At 43.2% G+C, this 12,516-nt stretch overlaps 1 protein-coding gene across 1 annotated transcript in view; it reads right to left on the reverse strand.

Annotated features, from left to right (window-relative positions):
* Positions 1-9,325: 9,325 nt before the first annotated feature.
* FGF10 (fibroblast growth factor 10) overlaps positions 9,326-12,516 on the reverse strand; it is a 159,062-nt gene continuing 155,871 nt past the window's right edge. Inside the window, exon 3 of the mRNA XM_006898608.1 lies at positions 9,326-9,526. Coding sequence (XP_006898670.1) covers positions 9,329-9,526 — 198 coding nt within the window. The 3' untranslated portion in view covers positions 9,326-9,328. The remainder of the gene's footprint in view (positions 9,527-12,516) is intronic.

Raw genomic sequence — 12,516 nt, forward strand, 5'->3', positions numbered from 1 at the left:
AAGGTAATTAGGAGCAAACATTAGGGGAGTTACGGCCCTGGCAGCTGGCTATTCCACAACTCGGGTCACTAAGTTGTAAGAAGATATGTTCGATTTAAGGTTGTAACACTGGGTGTTTAGATTTTTTATTTGTTGTCCTCATCTTCAGAGGATGCAAGTGCTTGTTTTTTTGGTTTTTGTTTGTTTGTTTGTTTGTTTTTCTTTTTTTCTTAATTTTAATAGACATTTACAGAGGTTTTGGATTTCCATTCATTCATTGCCGCACTTTTCTCCCTGCCCACCCTTCCCCACCAGTTCGCTCCCCTCTCTGAAAAGAAAAAGGAAAAAAAAATTCCTTCATTATTATACAATTTCCCCCATCCCTTTCCCCCCACCCTCCACCCCGAGTACACTTCTCTATGCAACCTTAATTCTGGATTCATGTGCTAACCATAATACTCAATCATATATCACTTGTAATCTGTTCTTTCCCTCATCTGTTTCAATGTTTGTTTTAAAACAATGAACATAGGATCTTTTGTGGAGGATAATAAAAATGTGTAAGATAATGCGTGCTGCGTGCATATATGGTTGGCATATGACTTTTCTATTGGACTGTGGAATTGATGACTTCAGCTGCGATCATTGAATAAGCACAGAGAATATTCATTATGAACCACTTGGTAGTGAGATCAGCTCCTTTCACTTCACTATTTTTGCTACAGTTATTCCATTGTGAATATCCATGGTGTTTATTAAGAGGTTTGCAGGATATAAATTACTTGCAAGAAATTTTGTGCTGTATTTTCTCCTAATCAAATAAAGGAATGAGGAATACAAGGTAAAGAAGATTTTTTTTGGTATTTTTTTATTACATATACATCAAGTATAACACTCAAAAAAAGTAACAGTAGATTTGTCTTTTTAAAATGTTTCCATTTAAAAAGTATAAATGCTGTTAAATCTTAATGTTTATTTACATATACTTGAACATACTAATTTTTATTCTTGGGATAGATGTAAAGAAATGCTTATAGGAGTGCCACATTGTGAGGTACACTGAAAGACTGAATAGGACTGCAGTTTAGAGAACTTGCATTTGTCCCAGACATCATTTTATAAAGCTTTCAGAACCACAGTGAGATTGGCTCTATTCTGGATTTCATTCTGGGTTAAAACACTAAAGTCAACCACACAAATAAAATATTTCTCTTTTAAAAGTCCTTTAACCCTCTTCATGGAGCTAATTGGTAGAGCTGCTTGGTAATGCTGAGATATTCATGTTAACAGAAGTTTATTAAATTCAGTAGTCTTGTTTAGATAGATGTGTGTGTCTAGCAGCAACCATTGTATTCCGACCAGTTCAAATCCATCTTCTTCTTTAAGGTTCTATTCCTGCATATGACCTGAATCTGGTTGAAAATACTGCACAAGCTCAGTGAAGGTCAAACTTTGGCTGGCCAAGAACATGACTGAATTAAGCCCGATTAGTGCCCTATGGCCTCCTTATGACTAAGCTACTAGGACTCAAGGACAATATACTTCACCTTTGACCAGGTCGCTATGAGTCGCCTATGACTCGACGGCACTTAACAACACCACCAGCATAGAGAGAGGTCAAGCAGCCTAGAGGGCAGAAAGTGATGCTACCAAGCCAAAGGTGGGTGACTTTAATTGTTTTTGGTGAAACATTCTTCTAGGTCATAAAGCCCTGGCCTGTCCACTTGCTGTATAAAGAGGAAACTCGTGGTTGCTGTGAAGCTGAACACTATGACATTGATGTGTCAAATGTGATAATGGTTATTCATGGTGGACAGTGTTTGGTGGAGCTCCCTGATTAAAACAAGCTTGGAAGCAGGAGTGGCATCCACTTCTGAAATAGCTTGCCTTCAGAAACCCTATGAACCTGGAGAAAGGATGAAAGTTATACAAGTGTTCAGGTCTTTCGTTAATAGAGCCGCTATGAGTTGCCTATGACTCAACGGCACTTAACAACAAGACAAAGAGGTTTGAGGTTTGCATTTTGGAGTTTGAGAAAAGCAAACTTGAGGCAAGCAGCATCAACTAAATAAATAGCCAATCTGAGATGAGAAGAAAGGAGCTTATGAAAGGATCATGCTAGGTGATAGTGCACTGCCTCAGATGGAACCCGCAGCTTCCGCTTTCTTCCCATGGTTCTTTCAACACATTATTGTTAGGGGAGGCGGAGTTGGCTATGATCATAGTGGTGCGATGGGCCAGAAAGAAACTCTGCCCAATAACAGGACATCTCCCCAATTGCTGCTTCACATGCACTTGCTGCCGAAACAGCTCTTTTCAAGCATGAAAATTCTTCAGCCTCGCTCTGGAGTCTTGAATCCATCAGCTGCTCTGGGGAAACAAGATAGTCAATCTCCTCCTGTGCAACTTACCTCTCCTAAACACCCGCTGGTGGGTCAGCTAGCAGTCGCTTCTGACACAACTCTACATAATAACATCTCTATTTCCTTTGTTGTTGTGTGCCATTGAGTCGAGACTGACCCATAGCTGACCTTCCGGTGGGTTTTCAGAGGCTGTTAATCTCATAGAAGGAGATTGCCCATCCTTCTCCAACAGAGCAGCTGGTGGCCTCGAACCGTGTGCCTTTGGGATTGCAGTGCAGCTTCTTGCCACTAGGTCACCAAAGCTCCCTATTTCCCTTACAGTTTAGTTTAAATTACATAAGCTCTGTCCAGTGAAATTGTTGATGTTAGTTGTTGTCAAGATAATTCTAACTCATGGCAACCCCATGTGTGTAGAGTAAAATTCTCAATAGGGTTTTGATGTCTGGGACAGACAAAAAAAAAATAAATCAATAAATATCTAAGGTGGGTGACTATACTTCTTGGCCCTCAGGTCTGTTTTTAATTGTTTTTGGTCAAACATTCTTCTAGGTCATACAGCCCTGATCTGTCCACTTGCTGTACAGAAAGGCAACTTGTGGTCGCTGTGAAGCTGAACACTGTGACACTGATGTGTCAAATGTGATAATGGTCACCCATGGTGGCATCCACTTCTGAAATAGTTTGCCTCCTGAAACCCTATGAACTTGGAGAAACGATAAAAGTTATACAAGTGTTGAGGTCGTTTGTTCGTAGGGTCACTATGAATCGTGTACATCTCGATGGCACTTAACAACAAACAAGGTACCTGTGGGTGGGTTGGAACTGCCCTTCTCCCAGCTAGCAGTAGAGTGCTCTTCTGTTTTCTGCACCCAGATTTTGTTAAGGTGCCATCAAGTCGACTCTGACTCATAGCGACGGCTGTGCACAGGAGATGTGACCCTGTCCCCGTGCTGTAGCACCTCACAGCCATTTTTGCCTCCAAGGAGCACTCTCATCCTTACAGGACATACAGATCAGAATTAACATGACAACCCCAAATAACAGATCCTAAGTATGTTGGAGCATCTTCGAGGCATCTTTCCATCACCTGGCTGTTGCGTGGTCAGGGCTGGTGTGTTGGCAAGTGGCTGGAAGCTGGGCCACCACCAGGGTTTCCAGCAGCAGAAGGGCCACTTGAGGCAGAAGGGTTTAGATGGAGCTTTCACGGTGATCCAGACTAAGAAGATGGACCTGGCAACGTACTGAACAGTGAAAAGACTATTAATAACAGCAGACATGCTCTGATCCAGTGCTATGATGAGCTCCCGAAGCTGAAAAACAAGCAAAATACATAGCGGCTACCACAAAGGAGTCAGTGTCCCAACTACAGGGAAGATGTTTTCGAGTGTGAGTGTTTTGTTCTTCTGTGTGTGAAGTTAAAAGCAGTAAAAACCAATTTGGACCAGTTAAAGCCTTCGTCAATTAAGGGTCGCGTTTTACTTCTACTGAGTAATCGTAACTCCTGAATTGTTTTTTGGTGTCTTGGACTGGTTTCTGACTCGAGTTGACCCTTCATGACCATGGAAACCTCTACCTGTGGGGTCGTCTAGGCTGTGGAGTTTATGGGGTCAGATCACCAACTCTTCCCTCGTGGAGCTGTCAGGTGGGTTTGAGCTGCTGCATTTGAGTTTCACCTTGGAGATGCTGAAGCATTTGCAAGGCCATGAACTTCTCAGTGTGACTTTTCTCCTGTCATTACACCTCCCACTGAATGATTGATTAGGTGGTTGTTGTGTACCGTCAAGTTGGAACTGCCGACCCTCCACTCGTAAATCACAGGAGAGATTACCTTGCTCTTGGGGAACAGCTGGTGAGTTCGAACTACCTGCCTTTGGGTTGGCAACACAGTTCCCTTACCCACCAGGCCATCAGAGCTCCCTGAAGGATTGACTTCTTGTTGTTAGGCGCTGTCATGTCCAACAGGACGTATGACCCTGGGACCCTGTGAACAAGAGATCTGAACCCTGTCCTATCCTGTGCTATCCTCAGCATCCCTGATACAACTGAGACACGCTGGCATGTGTAGGACATGAACCAAGACACGGCCACTCAAACAGAGCAAGGAGATCCATGGCTTAAAGCCAAGAAAGCTGTGTGCCAGGGTTCTATCCTGTCACCCCCCTCATTCATTCTGTAGTGAGGAGGTATGGTATGTAAATGATATGTTGAACAAATAATCCAAGAAACAGGATTATACAAAGTTGACCTTGGCATTAATTAGGCTTGCAGTCATCTCATTGGCAATCTGCGCTATCTACACGACATAATCAGTAGAGAGGAAACCATCATTCCTTGTGACTGAATCAATAAGCAACAACATGATAAAGACTGCAGTTGTCCACGATTTCATCTTACTTAGCTCCTCAGTCAGCACCCATGGAATCAGCAGTCAAGGAACGCAAACATAATGCTCTGGGTAGACTACTGTTAAGGGCTTCTTTAAAATGCAATGAGGGTTGCAGAGTGGATTATATTTGGGGATACGAGGTGGGGTTTGGGGAGGTGTGGGGGGGGGATTGTGTACCAATGAGGGAGTTTTTCTTTTGCTTTTCAAGGAGAGGAGCAAACGGGGGAGGGGGGGCGGGGGGGTTTGTGCGGGGAGAAGGGTGCAACAATGAATGAATGGAATCCCAAAATCTCTGTAGATGTTCATTGAAATGAAAAATAAACAACCTAAATTAAAAAAAAATGCTAAAGAGCTGAGAAGTCAATGTAAAGACTAAGGAGTGCCTGGCCAAAGCACAGAGACTAATTCCAGTGCATCTTGGCTCACGAATGCCGAGGATGTCAACCCTGTTATGTTCTCTTCATTGTTAACAACTTCCAACTGTCTGATTTTGACACAGGATGATAGTGTAGCAGCCAAGACAGAAGAAAGCAGGATGGTGTGAGAAAGAGTCGTGGACTCCAGGGCCACAGAGCCAGAAGGCTGAGCGCCAGCTGGAGAGGTAATGCCCTCAGGCGTTTGAAGGGAGTACCTTTGACGACCTACTTACAGTGCCTTTAGGCAGGAGCCTTAGCATGAAAGGCGAGATAATCATAGCACATAATTCACAGGGTGAAAAGACTGTTGTACCATTTGCCCAAAGGAGCGGGAGGCTGGGGCCAGAGGGGATGTCTCTGTTTCACTAGGCTGAAAAGAGGATGACTTGACTGGAGCAGCCTCAGAGTTCTAGCTCTTAGACTGTAACTTGTTACTTTCCTAGTAAACCTGTGTAGCAAGGGTTATCTGTGAGTACCATCTGAAACAACTTGAAACAAGTTGTTAAAGCCTGCGGACAAGTGATGTCATGAGAAGCATGGTTGATGGTTGGAGTGGTTGTAGATGGGTTTGCAGTAGTTACGTGTATTGGTGGTGGGGTAATGCCTGACCTCACAGCTTTCAGGTCTGTTCTGTTGATACTGTTCTCAATGGGTTATCTTTGCCTTTGTGCAGATGGAGAAGGTCCAGATGCTTGCTGGTTCTATGCCACCATATTTACCATTGCCTCTACAGGTCTCTGTCAGTCCCGAATGAAACTCGAAATGCATTGCCATCATGTTGAAACTTGGGGCTGACCACCCACTGAGTTTCCAAAGCTGTAAATCCCACTGGAGGAGACTGTCCGTCTTTCTCCTGTAGAGCCACCGAAGGCCCCACACTATGAGAGAGGCAGTCTTGGGGTTAACAGCCTACGTTCTCACATCCTGCATCAACACCCTGAAGTTCTTAGAACTGGACGGTTGTACTGCTGATCCACCAAAGACATCTATGACTTAGCTTGGGGTATTGACCCACTTTCTATGCCGTGCATTTTCTTTTAGCTGCCCTTTCCTAATCAAACTAATCAGCCCACCTCTTCCCCATGAAACCAGATTCTGCAGCCTCCTGTCTTATTTCCAAAGGTCTTTCATAGTTCCACAAGCCAGTCTTGTTTTTCTGTTCATCCTGTTTTATCCACTGTTTAAACTAGGTGGACCTGAATCCTCAGAAAAATGGAAAGCATTTGGTTGTTATTAGAGTAAGGATAGCTGACTCACACATGTAAAACATTAAAGAAACCTTACAAATGTTTGAGTGGTTTGTTGTTGTTTCTTTTTTCCCCCTTTTGGTTGTTGTTGTTTGGGGCTGTGGGGCATTTAACCACATCCTGCTCACACACAACACTCTATTAGCAGGTATAGTTGCAGGCTAATAAAACAAAAAGGACAATGTGTTTTCTTATTTTATTTTCCTGCCATGTTTATTGTTTTTAGTTAAAGATAGCATATATACATTGTTACGCCTTTGAGGAGGGAGGGGGAGGGAGGGGGGTCTGTATCTTTTCGAGGCATCGTCTGAGAACCAACACTCTATGAACCTGCATGGCCCACACTTCTCACAGAAGCAGAGCTTCCAAAACCCCAGCGGATTTTGGGGATCTGAACTATGCAGCCTTGGAATACCTTTACTTTCAGTAGCCCGGTCCAGCTGTAAAGAGGACCTGAAGTCCATCTCAAGATTGAGCAGACATGCCCTTTGTGACCACATTAGTTCTTAGCAAACGGTTTCCATCTTTATCTCTGTTGAAGTGTTTGTGGGAAGGGGGGGGGGGGAAGAGAGGGAAATGTTTTCTATTTTTGGTGTCTGCAAGCTTTGATACATTTTGCTAGAAGCTATTTTAGTGTTTTGAGTACGATAATGATGACTGTTTACACATAGTCTCTTTGGCAAAAGTGGCTATGTGAAATAAGAATCCAGTTTGTGTCCTATTTGCTGTTACCATGGTCATCCAATACCCTGTTTGTCTCACTAAACACTTCATTTTGGTTCTGGGTGGTCTTGTTCCTGTGCTAGGTGCAATTATTATTTAAAAAAAAAAGAACAAAGATAGCTAGTTCTGATAGGCGTGCATTACATTATAGCTTTCAGACTCGGTTGCCAATTAAATTTTAACATACAGATCCCTACCACAAAAATAAAACCTTCTTAGAATCCCATTTGTCAAAAAGCAAGTTGAAAGCCCAGGACTGTGAAATGCAACTTAATCCATAAACCAAAACCCTGTGCCCTAAATGCATTTCTTTTGAGATGTCAATGGTTTTAGAGATTGAGAAAATATGCCCTTCCATGAAATTCTTTTATGGGAGTCTATATTTATGAAGCAAATTTTTAATTAAAAGATGAAGTGGATGTGCTGGTTAAATACTAGCTTAAATAAGTCACGAGAGAATCACAAAACACCAGCTTTTCTAAACATTAAACTTTAGTAAAAAGCCACATTCAGTGAGACTTCCATTTGTACCAAAATACTGTGTCCACACAATACAAAGAAACACTTTCAAAATAAGAAATGTGAACGCAAAACTGCAGCATCAGTATAATCTTAGAGTTATCACTTAAAGTATTTAGAACAAATAATGTTTTACTACGTTTTTTTTAAATCACTACAGACACTGCAAATAAGATTTACGTGTTTATTTAGTGGAATAAAATGTGATGTCAACTGGTACACTCTATGTACTGCTTTCTATGTACCTGCTCTAACAAAGTGAATCCTGATACGGCTACATTACGGAACCTGGAAAAGGTCCTTAAATTTACAGAGAATAAGTTTCACTTGGTTTCGTAAAGACTTAGATCATACAGCTTGAACAGGTTTCAGTATAGGGTTACACATACACCTAGATATATTAGCTCAGTGTAAAATGTGAGAGGGTTGCATTTTATACCAAATTCCTCACTAGTTCCTTTGGGGAAGATGCGTTATGTGGGACTTACAAAGGCTTTTTATATATGCAGACAGCCTCATAATAATGATCACTGTGAAGTACGGCAAAACATCATTAGTAAAGAAGAAGATTAGGCTACTAGAATGCTTACAACAATCAATTTCCCTTAGTTTAGTACACTCACGGAGAGCCATTGATGCATTGCAAAGAGAAGAATTTGGCCTTCTGGGTCTTTTTCTTAGAAAGGAAGCCTAAGAGGTATGTCATGTTTTTAAGTGATGGCAGGCACGCCTCGCTTATCACTGATGATTTCCGTTGCAAAGTGCAAATGAAGGTACCTGGTCGCAGGTGGGAAGTCACACAGCATCCCAGACCTCCCCTCATCTTGAATGCTGGATGTGTCTGCCAAGTTTAAAAACATTCTTTTCTTTCTTTTGTCCCATAAACCTGCAAGTGGTGTGCCGGAGAAAAGGGGAACGAGAGGGCAGCTGTTGCGAAGGCTCTTCTTTAAAATCCCAAAAGATATTTAACATCCTATTAAATAAATAACTTAGAAAGGAATAGACATGGATGGAGACAGGGTACACAAGCAGACCAGACTACGCGTTTTGTTAGGACAGTTTTGCACGGACACGTCTCGAGGTCCTGATCCCCGTCCGGTTCCTCCACGAGGCCCCGCCCAAGGCTCCTCTGCCTGTGTGGATGACCACGCAGGAGCTTTCCAGAAAATGCAGGAGCTTTCCAGAAAATGCCTGCGGCTCACTCGGCTCGCTGGCTCATCAGACTTCAATGAGCAATCAACGTCTTTGATATGAGTTCGTATTCCATAAATAACTCCCCCGAAGATCACTCAGCCAATTTCCTGTGTCCTTCAAGTTCTATCTCAGAGTTTAAAAAACAGAAAAATATGGACTACACAACAGATCCAGCCCCAGTGCTGTTTGCTTGGAAACCACTTGCACCGCATGCCATGTGCCTCCGTGGCGCTTCTCAGGGCCTGGCACCAAGCCAACGAGGAGGACAGCCCATGACAGCCCCCAAGAAGCCTCCGAGGGGTCCCTCCTGCCGGGCAGCTAAGGAGAAGTCTGCAGCGTGCCTTGGCCTGTGGCACTACCGTCTTCTTGAAGATGCGCAGATCCCACAACAAGGAGCCTTGCGGCGACCAGCATCCACGGGCCGCACCCCCCATGAATGAGTGGGCCTCATCCCCCAGGAGTGAGTGGGCCTCATTCCCCAGGAGTGAGTGGGCCGCCCCCCTAGGAGTGGACCACCATGGGGAGGAAGTGGGCCGAGGTGTTTTTCCTGCGTGTTCTCTGGCCTCTCCTCGGGGCCCCTTTGCCGTTTAGGGCCACGTACATCTGCCGCCCGTTGTGCTGCCAGTTAAACGAGGCGTAGGTGTTGTATCCATTTTCCTCTATCCTCTCCTTCAGCTTGCAGTCATTATTGAATTCTTTCTGCAAAAGAAAAGGCAACGCGTTTACTCCAGAGGTGATGACACGTGCTAACAGCCCTGTGACCCAAGCCAGCTAGAGAGCCTCATTTCAGGGCTTTGGGTGCAATTGCTTCAGCAGAAGCTACTAGAATGGGAATCATGGAATCAGAGCGCTTCCCCCCCCCTTTAAAAAAATATTAATTTTAATGAACGTTTACAGAGATTTTGGATTTCCATTTATTCATTGTTGCATTTTTCTCCCTACCCTCCACCATGCCCCAGTTTGCTCTTCTCTTTGAAAAGTGAAAGAAAAATTCTTTCCTTGGTATACAATCCTTCCCACCCCCCAGTACTCCACTATGCAACTTTTATTCTGGACTCTTGTCATGACCATAATACCCAATCATATGCCGCTTTTAAACTGTTCTCTCCCTCATCTGTTTCAATGCAGTATACAAATTTATCCCATCTTTCTCAGTCTCACCCCAACCCTGATGTCAGTCCCGTTCTACAACAGTGGCACTATGCAGTATTTGTCCTTTTGTGACTGAGATATTTCACTCAGCATAATGTCCTCCAGAGCACTTTTTAAAATGCTCAATTACTTGCCCAGATTCACTACTGGATCGTGCAGAATAGGGAAATGTGACTAAAATAAAAGAAATGCTTTTTAATGGCTATCCACAAAGCACCTACTTCAACACAACAGAATGCCTGACCCCCAGTTATTCTCTCAGGAAAGGAGTCGCACTGCCCACCGGAGGAAGGGATTTGGACCAGCCAGCTGCTCTGTGAGAGGATGATGGGCAGCCTCCCAGCATTGGCTTCCAGCAGCTGAAAACTCATTGGAGGGTCAGCCGCCAATCAGCAGCATGCACAGACCCCACCCACTGACAATGGACCCGGGCGAGTACATCTGTGTATCTGTGTCTGCCATTGCCGGCTGTGTGCCCTTGAGGGGAACAGGACTCCCACGTAACCAGCCAGCGGCTTGGTTTTCAGAGGCGGTAAATCTCAGAGGAGGAGACTGCCCATCCTTCTCCCATGGAGCAGATAGAAAAGGACCCTGTGCCTGTGGGACTGCAGTAGCTTCTTAACCCTAGACTACCACAGCTCTTCTGTTTTATACCTTGACCGAGTCAAACCCATTGACACCAAGGGAGACTGTTAGCAACACTACTGGATAAAGCTCGACTACCCCAAGGGGTGTCCAAGGCAGTACATCTTTGCAGAAGCAAACTGCCGCTTTTCTTCTGAGAAGTAACTCTTGCCATCAGTCTTCTGGAAAGCACTGGGCCCCTTAACTCTGGGACACTAGGCTCCTTTAACAGTTCTCAAGTTGTGGTCACCAGGCCAGGAGTATCAGCCAGGAGTGTGGGCCCTTCGCGGGACCCACGGGCCTCAGGCTCCACGAGCCCTACAGAATCAGGACACCTGCGCATGGACTCCATCGAGCTGTATCTAACAGGGCGGCTCGGTGATTCTGACACAAACCCAAGTCTGAGAACCACTAAACTAGCCAGCAGCTGTAATCGCTTTTCTACTTAACAACAAAGGATGCTATTTACATGTTCAAAAGTGATTTATTTTTGTTTGTTTCCCCATGAAACAAAAGGTCAAAATGCTACATGATCTGGTGAAGAAAAACAATATTCTTTAAGAGTTCTGTTTTGGGGTGGGGGGAGGGATTGTATAACAATGAAAGAATTTTTCTTTTACTTTTCAAAGAGAAGAGCGAACTGGGGGCGGGGGTCGAAGTTGGGCAGGGAGAAAAGTGCAACAATGAATGGAAATCCAAAGTCTCTGTAAACTTTCATTAAAGTTAATTTTTTAAAAAAGAGTTCTGTTTCATAGCCTTGTGTTTTTGGCTGTAGTTATTGTTATGTAACAATAATTACGTGTGATCGTAAAAAAAAATAAGTTAAAATTGTTTTCAAGATCATCTTTATTTATATATGTATTCTTTTGAAATGGAATGCAGAGAGAAGGTAAAAACGCAATTGGCATTGGCTTGCCCTGGGATTGGTATGTAAGATGTATCCACGTGAATGTCCCAAGAGGATGCAATCTTGTCAACATCTAAATGGTGTTCAGAGATTGAAGCTTAGAGCCTTGCTATAGCTCAGAGCTTCTCCACTACTTGAACTCATTCCTTACAGTTAATAATTAATTGTTCTGTAATTATGTCACATACATCAATCTTTCCCTAAATGTACTATAAATGAAACCCATTTCTTCCTTAGACTTCTTTGATATGTCAAACTGTCTGGCACATAGTAAATGATAATTGTAATTAGTGATTTCTCTCATTAAAAAATATGAACACAATAATCATGACTAATGGCATATGTCACTGAAATATGAGCAGGAAAATGAGCTCTGTAACGTAACCACAGTCACAATTACCACTTTAACTCTAAAAACAAGCATTTGCCATCTTAATTAAGAACTTAGTCTAAGGAGCTGCGTCTACATGAGTTTAATCTAAATTTGCAGGGATGATACTCAAAATACTTCACCACCCCTTCGGCACTCGCTAGGATGGCTATTCCGGTTTGACACTAGGCCCCACAGGAATTCTACTGGAGAGGGCTAGTTACACACAGAAGATTTCAGCTGATATTTTAAGGAACCAATCTTATCTTTCTTTTTTTTCCAGAACAAAGTAAATGTTATTCTCTTTATCCCTTCCGAGGAATCTAATAAGATCGAGCCCTGGTGGTGGAGCATATTACAGCTTGGGCTGTAAACTGAAAGGTTCAATGTTCAAATTCACCAGTGTTGTGAGAGTAGAACAGTCTTATCCCATAAAGACGTGGAGACCTGACGAAGGACATCAAAAGCTGGAATCAATATAATGACAGTAGGTTTGGTTTGAGCTTGGTCTAATTTAGTTGGGTTGCTATGTGTTAGGATCAACCTGACAGCACCCAGTTTGATTTTTTTTTTCCCTAATTGAACAACTATACACATAGAGGAAGATCTGTTAATACAATCATTATTTAAATATAT

Source organism: Elephantulus edwardii, unplaced genomic scaffold (genome assembly GCF_000299155.1).
Source record: "Elephantulus edwardii isolate Elephantulus edwardi_28Jun2011 unplaced genomic scaffold, EleEdw1.0 scaffold00235, whole genome shotgun sequence".
NCBI classification, from domain to species: domain Eukaryota; kingdom Metazoa; phylum Chordata; class Mammalia; order Macroscelidea; family Macroscelididae; genus Elephantulus; species Elephantulus edwardii.